The following is a 21571-nucleotide window of genomic DNA, read 5'->3' on the forward strand; positions in this document are numbered from 1 at the left end:
AGTTTGCTCTGTTTTGTGCACAACTCCTCAGCAAAGACTTATTCTATTTCTATATTTCAAAGTTTCCCAGAAAAGCAGAACTTTTAAGTTGTTTAAGTTTAAAATAATGTTTTTGCCACTCAGCATTAAAATGTATAAAACCAAAACAGAATTGCTTTCAACTGAAGGTATATTTCCAAGCCACCTTAGATAGGACAAATACAATTTATGGTAATACTTTTTAGAAATATTTATAGCTTAGTGCAGTATCTTTAACATTGTTCTAAATCAATTTTTTAAATGTGAACCAAAAATTTTAGAATTTGTAATACTAGATATATAAATATTCAAACTATAAATAATTGTAACACTATGAAAGTGAGAAAGGTGACTGAAGACATTAAACACCATTGAGTTTATTTAACCAAGTGTTCCTGAGGTGTTCCAGGCATGACAGTGATGAGGCCACAGAGTTGTCTGGGATCAGCAGCTGAGTGTTGTTACAGCAGGAGTCCCAAAAGGCAGAGACGGTCCTTAGGAAACCCTGCAGTGGATTCATATTGACAATAATAAGCTTTCATGAGGGACAGGAAGCATATTATGATCTAATCAGGCTAAACTTTTGCCAAAGCCTGGATTTAGAAGCACAACCATGTCAGTCTAAGTTTCTTCATTTCGACACAGAGAAAAGCTTTCTAATACTTTTATTTAAATAAATAAGTTATAGGTGAACTTCATGGAAAACCTATAGAATAAATTTCTTGTTTGAGCCCATTTGTTTCATTTGATAGTTTTTGAGAAATTTGTAAAGATCTGCTTCTTCACATTTTAGTTTCATCAGTCCACCTGGATGGAACATGAGGTCAACAATGTACACTTCAGGAGTTCAGGTGGGAGACTCCCAGTCACTCCCTTCTGAGATTCATTTTTCAGCCTAACTTCATTCCACGCTCTTCCACACCCTTTCCAACCAAAGAGCAGCTGATGCCAATTTTATCGGCCAGAGCCTGTGGGTGAAAACACGAGATCAACCAAGAGTGAAGAGGGAGAGGGGTGGGGGAAATCCTTAGTTGTAAGACCCACCTTGGTTGGAGGTGAAGCACACAATTCTTGCAAAGAAGTGCTTAGATAGGAGGCTGAAAAAATGTGGAATATTGTGATAGGAGCTGATAAAATGTGGTGGGTTTTCTTGTTCCTCAAGATCCTGTAGATTTAAAACCTCTGTGTAGGTCCTGCTGGGAAGTGACATTTTTCAGGCAGTTCCACTGCACTGTATCAGCACAAGACTGATGATGTCTTTGGAGAAAAGCTATTCCACAGGCTTTCAGCACTGGTGCATCTATCAATCTTTCCATGCGCCTAGGCTGCTCTTTGGCTGTGGTACACAGTGAGATTGAATGGAGGGACCAAATGGGTGGGGACCTATTTCTAGCCAATTTATTCTGGGTGATGTACATAGACAGATGCTATCGAGCAGGAGAGAAATTGTGAGTGGTTGGTTCCTCCTGGGCTGCCTGCTGCCACCTTCTCAAGGGTTGCTTATGTTTTCAGGGAGTTGACTCTTCAATTTGTCTTGATGTAGGGGTTATTAAAAAAAGCAGCCTTAAAATAATCTGGAAACTTCTTAGCCACATTACAGTGGATAGGAGAGCTGGCTCAGACTGTCTGGGTTTGAATTTCAACTCAGCCACTCACTAGTTGTTGTCACCTTATGCAAATGACTCAGCCTCTGTGTGCTTCCATTTCTTCATCTGTGAAATGAGAACAGCAGTCTAACCACCATCCTCATGAGGGGTTTATAAAGATGAAGTGAATTAATACGTGTCAAGTAGTTACAGCATGAATGCTGTCACAGAGTGAGTACTCAGTAAACGTGCCTGGTACTAGAAGGCAAGAATTGTGTTATTTCAATAATCTCTATATTCATGTATTAATGTAATTTATCTGAATGTATAGCACTCAGTGATATTGTGATTTCTAATAAGAAATATCTTGGTCTTCATCAGGGTTTCCGGCACAGAACTCCTAAAATCCTTAGAATTTCCTAAGTGAGAGCCATAAGGGTATATCTTTTGTCATGCTAATGAGATGACTGTTGGACCTCACCTGAGGATGGGCCTGGTTGCCCAGAGAATCAACCACTTGATTAGAGGTTTGGAACTTTCAATCTTACTCCCTCCCACTGCCTCTGTGGAGAAAGGGAGGGCTGGAAGTTGAGTCAGTCAATGGCCAATGCCTATGTAATGAAGCCTCAACAGAAACCCTAAAGGACAGGGTTCCAGAGATTCTGGGTTGGTGAACAGGTAGAGATTTGGGGTAGTGAACCTCCCGAGGAGGGCATGGATGCTCCACACCCTTTCCCCACATCTTCACCTATATTCATCGCTCCACCTGGCTGTTCCAAAGTTACATTCTTCTATAATAAAATGGTAATCTAAGAGGTATGATGTTTCCCTGAGTTCTATGAGCAGCTCTTGTAAATTAATTAAACCCAAGGATGGGGTTGTTGGAACCTCTGACCTGTAGCTGGTCAGTCAGAAGAACAGGTGATGATAACGCAGGCTTGTGACTACCACCTGAAGTAGAGTAGGGGGCCATCTTGTAAGACTGAGCCCTTATTCTGTGGAATCTAATGCTATATCTGGCTAGATAGTGTCAGAATTAAGTTGAATTGTGGAAACCCAATTGTCAGAAAATTGCTTTGATGTATAGAACACTTTCCCTCTCAAGTTGGAATTAGTACTAGAATCATTTAACACTCATAGTTTAGTGTGGTAGAGAGAAAAAATAAACATACAGGGGTTTGCAAAAGTAGGTTTACAGTTGTTTGCATAGAAAATAATACAATAATTAATAAATAATAATACAAGAAGAAACTCTATATTTTGCATACTCACAACTATAAACCTACTTTTGCCCACCCCTGTATAATAATCTTTTCCAAAATAACTTTTCCAAAAAAACAGATCTCTTACTCCATGGCAAAGCACATTAAATAATCAAAACAACCCTGTGAAAGAGACACTATTGTATTTCCTGTTTTATAGAGAGTAAAACTGAGGTCAGGTAGTTTTCCCAAGGTCATAGTAGGTGGTGACTCAATGTGAGAGCTAGGGACTCTGTCTCAGGAGGTTGAGTTCTTAACCTCAGAATGATACTACCTCCAGCTGAGATGAATCTAAAAGTCCTTATTGTTTTTGTGAAGTGAGAAATCCCATCATCTGCTTAGAGAAGAGGTGAAAACTGAAAAGCTTAGAAAGAAGGGCTGATGTGGGGCATAGCTGCTGCGACTAGGAGCTGGGGAAAGGTAGCCAGGCTACCTGCAAGTGCACCTATGATGGACACCCTGAATCCGCTGTGACAATCCTCACTGTCATGTTCTGTAGCTGGAGTGTCATTAGTGGAAAGGACAGGCAATCAGACTGGTGGCCTGGCCAGGCAGAGGAGTAAAAGGATCGGGGGCGGGGGGGGGGGGCGAGAAATGAGAGAAATTAGAAAATTATAAGGTCTGTGGACAATTCATCTAGGCCACCAAGGAAGCAAAAACTAAAGCTAAAAAAGAGCCAAAAACTGGAAGAAAATGGGAGGGACAAAGAATATATATAGGATGAGTGAAAGATTTAGGAAGGGTGAAAGGATAAGGGACTTTATCAATGAATTAAGTTAGTCTTCAGGATTTCATTGGCGGGCAGGCCAGGCCTGGGTAATTAATTGCATGACTCAGTTGAAGTATGAGGGTAAAGAATGCAGCTTGGCATAATGTTACAGACTGGAAACTTGTCCCCTCCCCAAAATTCACATGTTGAAGCTCTACCTGAAATGTGATGGTATTTGGAGGTGGGGCCTTTAGAAGGTAATTAGGTCCAGATGTGATCACGAGTGTGGAGCTTCCATGGTGGCATTGGTGCCCTTATAAGAGGAGTTAGGACAGACTGACATCTGGATTATAAATAGAATTAGGGACTGGAGGCAACATACACATGGATGTAGTGAGGCTTATAGGTACTTGGGAGAGGATAAGAATTTTATACATTCAGTCTATAGTTTAGAAACCATTTTCTTAGCTCCTTTTATATTACTGACACTGGATACAATGGAGAAAAGCAAAGATTTCTTAAACCCCATCCTTCTCCAGTGTACTGCACTTTAGTGGATGATGCCACTGTTACCAGCTGCCCCTTCTAGAACTTAGAAATAGTTCTGTTCTTCTCCTGTTTTCTCTCACACCACACCTACGCACTTAGCAACTCCCCTCCGCTTTATCTCTTAAATTTCCCTCTAAATTCGCCCCACTTTCACATCCTCGACTATGCCTTCGGTAAAGGTCATCCATAGTTTTTGCTCCAGTAACCTTCCAACTGGTCTTCCTGTCGCCAGTCTTGCCCCTGCTCTAGTCTATCCCACATTCTGTTGCCTGAATGGTCTGTGAAAATAATGTTGCCCGCTCATTTCCCCTCAATAACTCTTGGTGGCTACTCACATGGTGCTTTATGATCTGGTCCTTTAGCCTCATCTAATTCTTCTCCTTTCTCCATCCAGACAGACTGTCCCACATTTCCCAAATGGCCCATTGACTCACACCTGTTATTTTGTATAAAGGTTTGCTTTGTTTAGAATACTCTTGCTTCCTTCCTTATCTGTTGAAATCCTATATCACCTCTAATATATCATTTTCTCTCCTGAAACTTTCCCTGACATTGCCTTAGAACCCACATGTCTGGCTTAGGTACTCCTTGTATGCAGGGGCAGTCACTTCAGTAGTTTTCTATTACCAGACCCCAGAAGAGGCCATGACCTCTGGTCGGTGTATGATAAATATTAAATGCATATGCTTTTAACAGCCTGTGAATATATATGTACTTCTGTGTATGTGTATACACATACATATATATCTCAAATCTAAGTGATAGGATATTATCCAGTTGGTGGCTGGCTCACTCTATTATGATAAAGAGAAAACATTTTTACCTAATGGCAAATGAGGCAAAACATCTTAAATACCTTGAAAAGCAAAGCTTGATGGTAGAATATCCCTTCTTTGATCTGTCCAATTGGCACAACATTGGATTTAAGTTGAAATTTTATTTCACTTATGTGAAGTTGCCAGACAAAATTCTGTAGTTTCTCTTTTGGAATTTTACTGCCCATTTTTTTCTGCCACATACCTGTGTCAATTAATTGTGATCAAATCACTCAAGTTTAATATCTCACTTTGGATGCTTTGAGTGTAATTATGTGTGTAATTATAAAAACTATATTCCCTCTGGTTTTTTTGTTTGCTATATTATTTAAAATGTACTTCCTGTAACTAGGTTAACATTAGGCTTACTGAATTCAAAACATCATATATAAACTGAAATTCTAACAATTTTATTCAATGAATGGAAAGAAATGCACGCTAATTTTCCCAGTAAGATACAAATCAATATCATTAAATTTTTTATCAATGGAGATTTAGAATTTTATCCTATTCTTGAAAAGTATTTGTAAATGCCTGTCTGAAATCCAAGGCACTGTACTAACATATGGTCCTTCTTTCAAAAAATTTAAACTCAGAGACAAGACAAACACATAAATTTTCCCATTAGACTTCCAAATATTTTTAAGTTTTATAACGTTTCTCTTTTAAATTTCATTATGCTTTAAATTTAGTGGGAGACATGACATTTACCTAACACTGAAGTCAGAGGACAGAGGAAGAAGCAAAAAGGATAAATAAGAAACAGCTGAGGAGGCAAGGTGGCCGTGGTACCCTTTCCTGCGGGCTTCTCCTAATACTAGGCTCTCCCTGAAGAAATCAGGAAACGCACCTGCAAAAATCCTCTGCAGACTAAGGCTACTGTGTCTTAGAGTAAAGTCAGAACTGCATATTTTAAAGAAAGAATTTCTCCTTGTTGCATGTGGAAGGGAGCAAAACAATCATGAAAAACAAGGGAAAGAGCTGAGGAGAAAGCTTCTGACCTGACCCACAGTCTTACCGCCCAGGGGCACTGTAATGAAGGCCAGCAGCCGAAAGCATGGAGACAAATCTCTGTGTCTCTGTCCTGCTGTAGGTTCGGGTAAAAAAACAATTATTTGTGAATGATGAAAAAATATTTCTGATAGGAACAAAGCATGAGGAAATTTGACAAATATTGAAATGAGCTAAACCAGAGTTCTGCTTAAGTCATCACTTCTCAAGGACACGAGGAAATCTTTGGTAGCCAAAAATGTTTTTGTTCAGTTTTGCCTGATAAGAAGTCAGTGATCTGGTGGCTGGACTTCTTGTAGTTGTCACATTCAGGTTTGATGACTGCAGCTCACTTCTGTCTGGAGTAGATACAAGTTCCCATGGAGGCCGCAGCTGTTGCGCAATCCAGTAGCTCACCTGCTGGTTGGTGTCAGTCAAGAGGGTATCCTCCGTTTTCAGTGATTCTTGTTCCCTTGCAGCTACCAAGTTAAGTTCTCAGCTTCTCTTAGTGGAATCAGATTAAACACTGAGCCTGCCTAAACACTTTGGTATACTCACTCTCCCACTTGAGAGCAATGTGAAACATATAAAAATGGGAGACGGTTGTTTGTATTAGTAAACAACTTGTGAGTTTATAAATAATTCACAATAGAATTTCTTTAAATCATGAACACCCTATATACCCAATGAATGATTTACCTTTCAAACTTTTGATTCATCAAACAATGTGATTCTTCAGGATCACATTGGAAGATGCTTCTCATGGTTTAGCAGGAGAAAATGACAGGCATCTTTGCCTGTTTTTATTTTTAAATGTATTTGTTTATTTTAGTAAATCATAGTTGGCATATGCACAGGCATTTTTCTTTAAGCAATTTCTAACTCCTGATTCTTGGCAGAAATCTGATCTCAAATAGAAACTGAGAAAAAACATTCAATTCATATGTTTCTGCTTCAGAGTCAGAGAAGTAGGGAGCATCAAAGTTCAATTTTATTATGGAGTAGTTGTCTAAAAATTGGCTAAAAATGTAAACCAGTAAAATAAAATATTTTTCAGAAATTGAAAATGTATATGTGTGTATAGGCAACTTACTTTGAAAGAGCTTCAACCTGTTCCTTTGTATTTGTTATGGGAAGTATTGATTTGGTCACTTCATACACACAAGCACAGAAGTCGGGATCAGAGGGAGGGTACCATTCTTTACAGGGGCCTGCTTCTGCAGCCCATTTTTGTGCTGCCATAACCTCTTCCTCCTCCTCCAGCTTTTCTTCCTCTTTCTTTCCTCGGCCTTTCCTTTAAGAGTAAACAACAGCAATCAAAATGAATAAACACTCACTGTGCTCTGAGTTAATCTGAAGAACACCTAGGAATACAGTGTTTATACCTCAACGACCACACCACATAGTTGTCAAATTTTCAGTGACATTGATACAGTTTTAGAGTTCCTATGTTTTGCAGTAGAAATTAATTTTCAAGAGAACACTATAAGATTGATATATATAATGAAAATCATCTATTTGTCTTTTGTACAATTGCATAGCAGGCTGCCTGGCCCATCACAAGTATGCAATAAATATACATTGAATTGGAAAAAAAATAGGTTGCTTTCTCAGGAAGGTTTCATATCATCTCTTGTTTCAGTTGACATCTTCTGAAGGGAGAATTTGTATCACAGTTTTTAACAAAAATTATCCAAAATGTAGAAAAAAGCAAAGCAAAACAAGGATGGCATGGAATTCACATCACACAGAGGCAAAGACTCACCAAAAGTTTATCTGGGGAAATGTACTTAGTTATCTTTTTATTTTTAATTTGTTGGAGTGACATTGGTTAATAAAACCATACAGGTTTCACGTGTACAACTCAATAAAACATCATCTGAACATTGCACTGTGTGCCCATCACCCAAAGTCTCTCTCCTTCGGTCCCCATTTATCCCTCCTTGGCTCACTTTCACCGCCCCACGCCCCCTTAAAATGTACTTAGTTCTCCACTTGGGAAAAATGGAATGTACTTAATAAACAGTAAAGATACTGTCTAATTAAAAGATACTATGAATTAAAAGTTCCTGACTTAGAGAATTTACTAGTTATTATATAGATTTTTGTTTAGTTAAGATGCAAATTATTTCTGCCCAGTGAAAAAGATACTTCCAAAGGTTATGGTGTATTGTTCTAGAGGATGGTTAACGTCCAACAGGATGGTTTTTTTATATGGTAATCCTTTTCTAACATTTCTAAATTAAATACCTAACTTCTCAAATGTTCTTTGAACCAGTACTGACATCTTACTAAGTGTCTCTAATTAATGAGCTGAACAAAAATAATGGTGTGGGTCTTTTGCCAGGTAACACGGAATAAGCACACTTTATCCTGTCTCTCCCACTTAATACAGTCATAAAACCTGGGCAGAATATATACAATAACTGTTTGAAGACTCTGAAAAGTAATCAGTAGCAGAGAGATCAGAGAAGACATTGAATTACTCCTGAACCGTTGGTGAGTTTAACTTGTTTTTGTCCACTGTTCTACAAGCTGAACTGAACATAGCCCCACATCTGAAAGTGGGCATCAGCACAGACAGCTGAGGCTCAAGGAGAAGCCTGTTGGAGAAATAAGAAAGAGAGAAATAGAGAAAAGCCCTCGTTGGTTTATTTTTCTCCATTCTCTTGTGCTCCAGCCCCTAAGGAATCCTGTGACAGTGGTTGCAGTAGTGGCATCAGGATCCCTAAGAGACTAAAACTGCCTTATACTCACTTAGTCCTCCTGCTGTTTGGCCATAGATATGGATGCAGTCATGGCAAGAGTGTATCGGAGCAGGTTTTGGCTTGAGGACTGAGAAGGAAGCCCCAACAAGCCAGAAAAAAACAAAGAAGATCATGGAGAGGAAGGAGCTCAGGAAAGTAACAATAAAAATTTGTTTATGGATTCCTAGGCTTACTCCCACACTGTGTGTGCATGGTTCTGACTCAGAAAAGCACTCATGCAGGTTTTGAGGATTGAACTATGGGATAGACCATTTCCCAAGTCCCAAACTGGACACTAGTTGGCACACATGTAGGACTGATCCAAACAGCACTGCAAAGCCTTTGAAAATGAGACTGACAGTGGAATGAAAACTCACAGAACACTGGTTGGAATCTGAAGACTGAAAACAACTGTGTCAATTTCCTTTTAAAACACACACATATATACAACAGAAAATTCTTCTTAGAATGTACATAAGACCCATAAATAAGAACTGCAGGACTCATAACATGATATTACAATCTAATTACTCAGCATACAAAGAACCAGGAAAACCTCAACTCATATGAGAAAAGACAATCAATAGATATCAATGCCCAGATGATGCAGATGTAAAATGCTGCAATTAGTAACAAACACTCTGGAAATAAATAGAAAGTCTTACAAAGAAATAGGAGATATAAAATAGAATTTTGGAGCTGAAAAACACAATACCAAAACTTAGCAAAATATAATTTTGAATGGATTTAAGAGAATAGAGGTAACAGAAGAAATAATCCATAAACCTGAAGATAGATCAATATGAATTATCCAATCTGAACAATACAAAGAACAAAGATTGAAGAAACAACTGACAGAGTCTCAGGGGTTTGTTGTGCAATAAACAAAGATCTAATATTGGTGTCATCAAACTCCCAGGAGAAGAGAAAGATGAAGTACAGAAAAAAATGAATCATTAGGAGATGGCTTCATCAATTTGGTTAAAGACATAAATCTACATAGTCAGGAATTTTAGAAATGTCAATAAAATAAACCCAAAGAATTTCACTCCTGGGAAATTTTGACACATCAAAATTAACTATCAAAACCCAAAGGCACTGCCCTGGCTGGCGTAGCTCAGTGGATTGAGCACGGGCTGCGAACCAAAGTGTTCGCAGGTTTGATTCCCAGTCAGGGCACATGCCTGGGTTGCAGGCCATGGCCCCCAGCAACCGCACATTGATGTTTCTCTCTCTCTCTCTCTCTCTCTCTCTCTCTCTCTCTCTCTCCCTCCCTTCCCTCTCTAAAAATAAATAAATAAAATCTTAAAAAAAAAAAAACAAAACCCAAAGGCAGCCCTGGCAGGTGTGGCTCAGTTGGTTGGAGCATTGTCCTGGGTTGTGGACTTGGTCCTGGTTGGGGTGTGTGTGGGACGCAGCAGATCGATGTTTCTCCTGCATCGGTGTTTCTCTCTATCTCTTCCCCTTCCTCTCTCTCTGGAATCAATGAGTATATCCTCAGGTGAAGATTAAAAAAAAACAACCCTAAAGGCAAAGCAGGTGACATGATTGTCTATGTAGAAAATCCCAAGAAATCTACCAAAAAATGAAGAAACCTCCTAGAGCTAACATGTGAGTTTATCAAGTTTTCAAGATATCAGATCAACATACAAATTGAACCTACACAGTTCAGTGGCCATCAGCTCATCACTGGCGCAGACCATTACAGCCCAGCTGGCTGCCTTCTGACCTTGGCATTCCTGGAGCGCAGGAGCTCTATGAGGGGCTCCAATGCCCCTGAATTTCTTAACTGAAAATAGAAACCAGCATTTGATGCATTAGGAGTCCTGTATATAAGCATCATAGCAAAAATCTCATTATTTGATTGTTTTAAAGGTTGTAACTATGTAAAAACATTTTAGGATGTGTCCATATTTAGATTTATTAAATTCAGGGGAAAGATCAATTCCAAACCCATTATTGACAGGAGCCAATTTTCTGCTCAAAGTCAGGAAGAAGCCACAGTAAAGTAACTGAGGGAGGTCACAGTGATTTTGCATAGGGCAGGGACTGGGGAAAAAGCCATCTCCTCATTGCCCACCAGTGGGATGCCCTGAACTTATTCACTCAGCTCCTCAACACTGAGCGTTCATTTGGCCCTGAGGTAGACAGAAGAATGGTTCCCCAAAGATGCCCTCGTTCCTGGAAGAGATTTTGCAAATGTGATTAAGTTAAGGAGTTCAGATGGGAAGGTTGTCCTGGATTATGGGGTGGGCCCAATGGAATCACAAGGGCACTTAAAAGAGGGAGACAAGAGTGCCAGGGCCAGAGAAAGGAGGCGCGAGGACGCAGAAGTTGGAGTGATGAAGGAAGGGCCCACAGCCGAGGAATGCAGGTGCTGGTAAAAGCTAAAAGGGGCAGGAAGTGGGTTTTCCCCTAAAGTCTCCAGAAAGAATATGGCTCTGCCAACACCTTGATTTTAGCCAATTTTCAGATTTCTGACCTCCCGAACTGTGAGACAGTGGATTCATATTGCTTCAAGAAATGAAGTTACAGTGGTTGGTTGTGGAAGCAATAGGAAACTAACACAGCCCCCACAGCAGGGTAGGGCCGTGGACACTGCCGCCAGGTCCACAGTGTGGCCGCAGCAATGCTGAGGCGATGACCTAAAAAGAGACCCGTTTCTGTTGTCCTTGTGTAGTGTCTTTTCATTTCTCCAAAAAGTAAAAAAAGAGAAGAAAAATAACAAAAGAACTGGACAGAATTACATTTATTACATTATTAAAAGAAATTACTTATGTATAAAATTATTACAACCAGAAAAAAATATTTGACTGAGCTATTGTTTCACTGTCTGAAGTGCAATGCTCTATCACCTGAGCCTGGGGGACAAAAAGCGTATTCTGCAGGTCTCTGTGTGCAGTATCCAAAGACGAGAGTCCTTGTGGAACATGATCCACTTTCAGTCACTTTCTCCTCAAACAAAGGGACTCTGGCAGACACTACACATCAGCATATGTGACTGGGCAGCTCAGAAAACTTTCCTGAAGCATCTTATGCTTAACAGGCCAAACTTCTGAACATCTTTATTTCTGAGTATAACATAAAATAAATAGCAACCTAGCTCCATGTGTTCTTTGGCAAAGATGTAATTATTTATTAATCCCTCCACTCCTTCCTTCATTCCTCCATTCATTCATTCATTCATTCATTCATTCATTTCATTTACTCATTTATTTAACAACTGTCTACTCATCGTGCACTATGTGCCAGGTGTGTATTAATGACGTGAACACAAGAAAGAAAACCCTCAGTTCCCTTCCCTAAAGGAGCTTATAGAATCTGTCATACAGGAACCATATAATGTAACACGAGGGCCAGGGAGGCCTGCACAGGGTGCAATGGGAGTGCGGAGGAGGATGCACCTGAGTTTCAGGACTGGAGAAAGGTCTCACAAAACAGGATGACTGAGCTGGGTTTTGAAGGAGAAAACAGGCATTTATCGGGATGACAAAAGTGAAACTAGCTCCCCAAGCAGAGGAAACAAGGAGCTGTAACTAAGAGAACAGGGCATGCTGGCAGAATCACAAACAGCACAGTATTCTGAGGTACAGGGCTCCACTTGGAAGAGACTTCAGGCTCAGGCAGGCAGGTGCGGATCACTGCGGCCCTCTCATAGCACTCTAAGCAGCTCACCTTTGACCATGGGGCAATGGCACCCCACCGGGGACTTGCAGGAATGTGGTGAGGTGCCATTGCATATTTGAGAGATCAGCCTGGAGGCAGTGTGGGGAGAAGGAGGTGACAGAGGTAGAGAGATCATTAAAGGGTCAGCTGCAGTGCTCCAGGAAATAGATGGACTACTCTGCAAGCTGCATAGAGGTGTAGCCAAGACACTTTTGTCTATCACTGTGTGCTCCATCCTTAACATAGTGTCTGGCACATAGTAGTTGGTAAAGAAATATTTGGTGGCTAACTTACTACTTTAATGGATAAATATAAATGAACTGAGTTAAAGGGCACAGAGAAGGGGGATAAAACAGAAATCTAAGAGACAGAAGAGGAAAGACATGGGAGCTGAGCATATAGCACAGTGTGAGAGCATGGACTCTGGGCTTGAGCTAACACTTACCACCTCAGCTTAGAGCCCAGTACTTCATTAAGCCTCACTGCCCTCATAGGTAAAATGGGAATTACAAACATACCTATTTCAAGTGGGGCTCAAATGAATGTCAAGTGCTTAATACAGTGCTTGGCACAAAGTAAGTACCCAATAAATGCTAGCTATTTTCATTTACATTGAGAAGAGAGGGACAGAGCACTAGGCTGTTTGAACGAGTGCCATGGTGACAAATGAATATAAGAAAAGCAAGAGATAAAGGGAGGTTTGTAGGATTATATTAAATCTTTCTAAAGATTTAACCACAAGTACCAAAGACACTTTCATGTGATAGACTTGTAAAAAATGCAATTCTATCTTTTCAAATTTTACAACATGAGAAGCAAAAGAATGTGTGACCCTTGTGCACAATTTCAAGAATCACAGTAAAAGGCACACCTGCTTGTTTACCACCAGCTTGAGAAATGGCACATTTCCCTTGTTCTAGGGGACATATCAGTGAAAATACTGCTGCATGGAGTATCTGAGGTTTTCCTCCCTATGTTCTTCTCTATGACTTTTATGGCGTTGCAACTTATATTTAAGTCTTTTATCCATCTTGAGTTTATTTTTGTATATGGTGTAAGTTGGTGCTTGAGTTTCATTTTTTTGCATGTAGCTGTCCAGTTCTCCCAACACCATTTGTTGAAGAGGCTATTTTTTACTCCATTTTATGCTTCTGCCCCCTTTGTTGAATATTAATTGACCACAGAGACACGGTTTAATTTCGGGCCTCTCTATTCTGTTCCATTGATCTCTGTGTCTGTTCTTATGCCAGTACCAGCCTGTTTTGATGACAGTGTCCTTGTAATATGGTTTGATATCATGAATTGTGATCTCTCCTACTTTGTTCTTCTTTTTCAGGATTGCTAAGGCTATTTGGCATCTTTTTGATTCCGTATAAATTTTTAGAGTATTTTTTCTAGATCTGTGAAATCTGTTATTGGTATTTTAATAAGGATTGCATTAAATCTATAGATTGCTTTGGGTAGTATGGACATTTTGATAATGTTAATCCTTCCAATCCATGAATATAGTATATGCTTCCACTTATTTGTGTCTTCCTTAATTTCTTTCTTCAGTGTTGCATAGTTTTCTGACTACAGGTCTTTTACCTCCTTGGTTAGATTTATTCCTAGGTACTTTATTTCTTGTTGCTATATGAAATGGGATTTTTTTTCCTGGTTTCTCTTTCTGATATTTCATCATTAAGCAAGGGTCATAGAGGAAAGAATAAACAAATGGGACCTCATCAAAATTAAAAGCTTCTGTATGGCTAAAGAAAACATCAGCAAAATGAAAAGAGAACCAACTGTATGGGAAAGTTATTTGCCAATGATACTTCAGGCAGGGATTTGATCTCTAAAATATATAAAGAACTCATACAACTCTACTCCAGGAAGACAAACAATCAAATTTAAAAATGGGCAAAGGAACTGAACAGACACTTCTCCAAGGAGGACATACAGATGACCCAGAGACATGTGAAAAGATGTTCAGCATCACTAGCCATCAGAAAGATGCAAATTAAAACCACAATGAGATACCACTTCATACCGGTCAGAATGACCATCAAAAACAAATCAACAAACAAGTGCTGGAGAGGATGCAGAGAAAAGGGAACCCTAGTGCACTGTTGGTGGGAATGCAGACTGGTGCTGCCACTGTGGAAAACAGTATGAAATTTCCTCAGAAAACTAAAAATGGATCTGCCTTTTGACCCAGGAATTCCACTGCTAGGATTATAGCCTAAGAATCCTGAAACACCAATTCAAAAGAACCTATGCACCCCAATGTTCATAGCAGTGTTATTTACAGTAGCCAAGTGTTGGAAACAGCCTAAGTGCCCATCAGTAAATAAGTGGATCAAAAAATTATGGTACATTTACACAATGGAATACTATGCAGCAGAAAGAAAGAAGGAACTCTCACCCTTAGCAACAGCATGGATGGAACTGGCGAACATTTTGCTGAGTGAAATAAGCCAGATGGTAAAAGACAAACACCATATGATCTCACCTATAGTGGAACCTAGTCAACAAAACAAACAAGCAAGCAAAATGTAACCAGAGACACTGAAATAAAGAACAAACTTACAGTAACCAGAGTGGAGGGGGGAGGGAGCTAATGGGGGGGAGAGAAGAGGAAGGGTCATCAGGAACATACATAAAAGACCCATGGACAAAGCCAAAGCAGGGAGGGATTGATTGTAGGAGGTAGGAGTGGATGAGGCAAGGGAAAGTGGTGGCAGGAAAATGGAGACAAGTGTACCTGAACAACAATAAGTAAGTAGGTAAATAAATAAATAAATAAAAAGAAATTGTACATTTCAATAACCTTGAACCATGGGTGCTCCTCTGAATCACACCCATACCCTTAATTCCCCAAGAGGAAGCCACTTTCTTGAACTTGGTGTTGATCATTCTCTCACTTTTCTTTATAGTTCTAACTTGTATGTGTGTATATATGCTTTAGCAACATATTTTTTAGCTTTGCATATTTCTGAATGGTATGTACATGGAATCGTAAGACACATTCTTCGCAACTGGCTTTTGCTGAGGATTGTTTGTTGAGATTCATCTCTGTTGATGTCTGTAGCAATAATTCATTCATTTTCACTGATGTGAGATCTCATTTTATGAATATACCATAATTTATTTATCCACTCTATTAACAGTTGGACAGTTGGTTTGTTTCCAGTTATTTAGACATTATAAACAATGCTCCCTGGAGAATAGAGGCAAGAGATTATTCTAGGAATATACACTTAGAAGCAGAATTGATGATTTACAAGTTATGCTCACCTTCTTAGTTAATGCCCTTTTGTTTCCAAAATATTACATCAGTTTTGAGAAACTTAACTAATGGATCTGTTCATACACTTGAAATTGTTTCAGATTAATCCACCCATAAGTATGAACCAGAAAAAAGAGAGCAAATGTTTTTTAAAACTCTCACCTCTGTCTGGGCCTCAACATCGCAGGCAGTTGCCGCGATGGCGAGAGCAGCTTTGCTCTGCACGACCGTGTTTGCAGACCGCAGCGGGACGATGAGCGCATGCGTGATGTCGTTGCTCTGAATGATATCGCGCAGGGCCGCCTGCGTTGCCATGTTCGTCAGCACAGTGGCAGCGTTGGCAATGGCTCCATCTCATTTACTAGACAGGAGGTTTATTAGTGGACTGATACCATCAGCTTCGGCAGCAGCACTGGGTAAATGAAGGCAAAATGAGTGTCATTCATCCAAGTCCAAGAAATTATCTTTGGAATGTACAATGAGCTATAAAACAAATAAGTACATAAATACAATTCTAGAAATAAATTAATTTACAATGTGATGAGCCCAGGATTGAGGCTTTAGCGATTTAAATGAAGTCTGGGGATATGTCATGTATGAATGAATTTAAATAATCCTTTTCCTACATCTGTAGCTTTTGGTTATAGAAAAATGTGTGACTACTTAGAAACGCTTCTATAGATATTCATTTTTTTTTATTTTAGTCTTAAAGATTTTATTTATTTTTAGAGAGAGAGAAAGGGAGGGAGAAAGAGAGGGAGACAAGTGTCAATGTGATAGAGAAGTATCTATTGGTTGCTTCTTGTACAAGCCCCATCAAGGAATCCACCTGCAACCCAGGCATGTGCCCTGACTGGAATTGAGCCAGCGACCTTTTGCTTTGCAGGACAACACTCAGCCAACTGAGCCATGCCAGTCAGGGCTACAGATGTTCGTTTTTAAAATCAGTGATACTCACAAGATCAGGCAATTCTATTCAAAGAAAGTCTATTAAAATATTCCTAACCAGCATGAAAACAAAGCTTTAAATAGGAGGAATGAGTGAGCATGAGAACTCTTGATTAAGTTCAAATTCTTTAGCTCATCTTTCCCTTTTTCAAATTACATTGCTAATTATTGGCAGAGGTTAGCACATTTGGAGGCAGCAACCAACCCGTTTTGCATGTGAATATTGCTTTTATAAATTAAACATCAAAAATCAAAGTCATGGCATTGACATAAGTAGGTAATTTCAGTAATGTAGGCATATTCAGTTGTTAAATTTCTGATTTCTCATATAAAAAGATTACAATATATTAACATTTTTAAATAATTAAACTAAATATCCTTTTAAGAACACTATACTTTCTGTAGTCCTTCATTTGTAAATACTTAAGAAGCTCATAAAATAGTAAATATAAAAAAGGGATCAGCCCTGGCTGGTGTGGCTCAGTGGATTGAGTACTGACCTGTGAGCCAGAAGGTTGATGGTTTGATTCCCTGTCAGGGCGCATGCCTGGGTTGCAGGCCTGTCCCCATTTGGGGGCAAACAAGAGGCAACTAGTCGATGGTTCTCTCACACATCCATGTTTCTCTCCCTTTCTTTCTCGCTCCCTTCTCTCTCTGAAAATAAAATCTTTTTTTTAAAAAAGGGATCATTTTAATGACTGGAAGACAATCAATGATGTGCTATAATGTTTGTGATGGCTTCAAATAAGAGATGTTCCAAGCAACAAGATATATAAAGCATCTGGTTTCAAAGGAAGATCCAAAATTATGTTAAAAATTCATTTAAATCATCATTGATTTTATCATAGGAATAAAGGTAATGAAGACAATAAAAGCATACTTGATACTCCAACAATATCCACAACTATTTTAAGTTTATATTTGGCACATTTTCCAAAATTTACAGCTATTTTAATAGCCCCCAAAACAAGCGAGCCTGTGTGATGCAGCCCACCTCCCCATACTCTGATGCACTGAGCTTAGCTGGCACTGTCACTTGCATTTCCTGATTGTAAAGGAGAATTGACAAATTTAAGGACAGAAGTTATCACTATTGCCCAGAAAATAAATCCTCGATAAGGAGACCGGTAGCTGTAGGTGAAAGGAAGCTACGGTAGTGACGCAAACCGGAAGGAGCCTGAACAGCAGAGGCTGGGGACAGAAGTGACAAGAGGTGGCAGCTCTGAAGAATAAGGTTGGGTTGGTGTTAACCTTGAAGGAGCTTCCCACCCTGGCTTATACATAAATCACCCAGAAAGCACACGGTGCTAACACCAAGGCAAAGTCAGCTCCTGACTCCACTTTTCCCTTATTTGCTACATATTTATCCCTTCTGTGGTGTCTCTGGACAGGCATCCTTAAAACTAAAATTTGGTTAGATGACATTTAACCCAAATGTATCAATATAAGAATATTGAGAGCAAGTTAATTTCCTTTCTTAGGGAATAAAAAATAAACACTTTTAAGATAATGTCACATTTAATTCTCTCTTCTATTATTAATTGACATGGTGGTGTTTTGATTTTATGAATATGGGAAAATTTGGGGGCTCTAATTTATTTATTTACCAGAAACTTATTATATTCAACTTACAGTTGACACTGAATTAAAAACTATAGCAAGAATTTTAAATAATTTTAAACAATTAATATATTCTAATTAATTAATATATTCTTAAATCTTTTCAAAAAGCATTTTTTCCTCTGACTTATTTTTCAGGCACTTAATACAATCAGTTCCTTTTTAGTTTTTCCCTTAATTCTTATAAACATACCTTGGTTAAAACGCACCAGTCCTTTGTCACTTAATGGTTTTCATTTGATGATATTCACTGTTAAAAACATCTTGGAGACTAAGAATGAGCACACAGTGGAGGTAAATCAGTGGCACCCATGACAGAAGCCAGAGTGTACCAGGTAAATCCACACCAATAAATTCTTACAGGCTTTGTCTTCTGTGTATCAGGAAGCTTTTGGAAAATTTAAGTGAGTACACAGGGTCATGCTGCATCGTTTTAATTTCTGTTGTTTATAAATCAGATGTGCCGCTGCTCACAGCCTTTCTGCTTGGGTTTTGTCTCTGTCTTTCTCCTGTACAAAGTCATATTTGGCTTTGGTTCATTTATAATCCACCTCTGCTCTCTTCTTCACCCTTCAGGGAGACAGTCAAGGGAAGTACATAAAAACATGGTTGTTTAAAACACCAGAGACTCTAGCACACAGTGGAATATGGCTTCCACTGAACTGAACACAACTGCCCGCACGGGAAGACAGGCCGCACACGCACAGCTGGGAAAGCTGTGTGCATGATGTGAACATGTCTGCCCATGACTATGTGCAGCTCTGTTCACGTGGGCAAAGCATCGCTGCAATTAATTTATTATGGTAAAAAGCCAAGCTATTATTCTTACCTAAAAACTAGCTTCAGTTATAAGAGTGTAGAATTTGTACTTATAAAAAAGAATTGTGTTAATTTTGTGTCTCTCAAACCCAAGGCATCTGTTTTGTTTCTCCCTGTCTTAAACACACAAGCAGAAGCCTGCCATATTTTAGAGCACATTTCAATCTCCTTGACAGCGCAGCACTATCCGAGGGAATGGGGCAGAAGTCACACTGCTTGGTTAGAACGTCCAGAATTACAGGGCCATACATCATCACGATAATCTAAAAATATTTTCTGATATTTACTACCATTAGTCTCCATCCAGGTGCAGTTCAATGAAATTTTTATATGTAAATTTATATGTAAATTTTTAGCTTGATTCAAGAATCAAGCTAAAATCAAACTAGGGAATGTACAAAAGCATCTGTTTATATCATTTGATACATGTAAAAAGAAGTCAAGTTTGACATGTCATGTGTATCCAACCTGTTACCCAGTCCTGGCTACGTTCCACCTCCATATTTCTCAAACCTCTCTTCTCTCCACCTCTGTCTGTCTCATGGAATCCGATCCACCATACTCTCTTGTGAATTAGTATAAATATTGTCCTGACTGGTCTCTCTTCATCTTCTCCAATTCTTTCTCCATCTTATGACTAAAGTAATCTTTAAAAATTTTTTTATTTTATTTTTTCCATTACCATTTAGTTCCTTTATACCACCCCCTCAATCACCACACTGTTGTCCATGTGATCTTTTAAAATAATCCATATAATTATGTTGCTCCCTGCTTAGAACTGTCATGGCTCCCCATCACTCAGATGAAGCTCCAATATCTCACGTGGCCTCCAGGCAATGAGTGAGCCGAGCCTGCCTCCCTCTCCTCCCATGTTCCCTGCCACCCCTCTGGTTGCTCAGCACTCTGGGCATCTCGGACTGGCCGGACTCTGTCTCACCTCAGGGCATTCCTGCATGCTGTTCCCATTTCCTGACACTCTTCCTTCTGGAATATTCCCATTCATCTGTCAAGGTTCCACACAAATGTCTCAAAGAAACATTTCTGACCTTAAAACTAGGTTAGGTCTCTTTTTCACATAAGCTCAGACATTTATTTGCTGAACAGGTATACATATATTTTTGTTTTAAAAAGATGTTTGGCACAAATGTGCACAATCAGAGAATAGCAGCAATTTTGAAATATTATTTACAGCACTTGTTACAGAAAGGAATTCAGCACAAAGTCTTTAATAAGTGCCCAAGCCCCACAATAAGAATGCACTTACAGCCCTGGCTGGTATGGCTCAGTGGATTGAGTGCCAGCCTGCAAATCAAAGGGTCCCCAGTTCATTCTCAGTCTAAGGCACGTGCCTGGGTTACAGGCCAGGTCCCTGGTGGGGGGTGCATGAGAGGCAACCACACATTGATGTTTCTCTCCCTCTCTTTCTCCCTCCCTTCCCCTCTCTCTAAAAATAAATTTTAAAAATCTTTTAAAAAAAAAAACACTTACAGCTTGCGCACTAAGAACATTAAAAATTCAATTACACAAATGGTGTCTATTTATAGTTCACTGAAAACTGTGTGATTTCATGTCTGCTTTGCATTCATGTTCCCTTTGTCTAAAACACCCTTCCCTACACCTCCTGCACCTCTGCCTGAGGCACTGGAGTTCTCCCTTCAAATCCTGCTCAACCACCCTTTCCTCTGTGAAGCCATCTGTGACAGTCACTCCCCCTCCTTGTTAATCACTCCCTCCTCTGTCCTCTGTCTGCCCCTGACACGTACTTCTTAGAGGCAGTGTTTGAGTCGTATTTACATTCCCAGTGCTCACAGGTCAATATATTTTAATTGACTTGGATCACCTCAAAGGGAGTGATGAAGAAAACCTCTGTGGGTGTTGAGAAGGGGTGAGGGAACAGTACTCAGCTCAACTTGGAGTTTGCAAGAAGGGAGAGGACCCAACAAAATTGGGATCCCCACTTGTATCATTTACAGCTGCTGTTGAAATAGGGGTATTTCCTCCCCACCCCTGATGTTTCTGCAATTATACCATGAAGTAACTTTTATTTTTTTTTAAGATTTGATTTTATTTTTCAGGAAAAGGTAAAGCAAAGGAGAATGAAAGTGAAAGAAACATCAGTCAATTGCCTTTTGCATGTTCCAAATTGGGGACCTGGCTCACAACCCAGGCATATGCCCCAACTGGGAATTGAAACTGCGACCTGTTGGTTCACAGGCTGGCACTCAATCCACTGAGCCACACCAGCCAGGGCTATATTATGATGTAACTTTAAAATGCAGTTTTATAAATTAAATCTTGCACTTTGGACACCTTTTAAGGGATCCTTCCATTTTATACACCAAGGGTGCCTTGTCTGTGCAGACACTGTTGACTCCGTTTATTTTGGTTGTGTCATCAGATGACACTGCTGGGTACCTCTCAGACTCTGATATTTGCTGCAGTTTTGAGGTTCCCATTTAACGCCTCGGCAAAGACTGGTTCCATGAATCAAGGGTGACCTTGGGCAGCACAGAAATCTGTTTAACAGAGCCCACATACACGGTGATGTGTGGGACCTGATGGAACAGATGGTAA

General features: G+C 39.5%; 1 protein-coding gene across 1 annotated transcript in view; it reads right to left on the bottom strand.

Moving 5' to 3' along the window:
* Nucleotides 1–724: 724 nt before the first annotated feature.
* Nucleotides 725–21571, bottom strand: part of ARMC3 (armadillo repeat containing 3) — a 62383-nt gene continuing 41536 nt past the window's right edge. The window contains 9 exon segments of the mRNA XM_045857713.1: nt 725–862; nt 865–938; nt 941–986; nt 4981–5130; nt 5132–5144; nt 7023–7223; nt 10327–10396; nt 10399–10465; nt 15773–16022. Of these exon segments, the coding sequence (XP_045713669.1) occupies nt 725–862; nt 865–938; nt 941–986; nt 4981–5130; nt 5132–5144; nt 7023–7223; nt 10327–10396; nt 10399–10465; nt 15773–16022 (1009 nt within the window).

This window comes from Phyllostomus hastatus, unplaced genomic scaffold (assembly GCF_019186645.2).
Source record: "Phyllostomus hastatus isolate PE091 unplaced genomic scaffold, TTU_PhHast_1.1 phas_scaffold_1674, whole genome shotgun sequence".
NCBI lineage: Eukaryota > Metazoa > Chordata > Mammalia > Chiroptera > Phyllostomidae > Phyllostomus > Phyllostomus hastatus.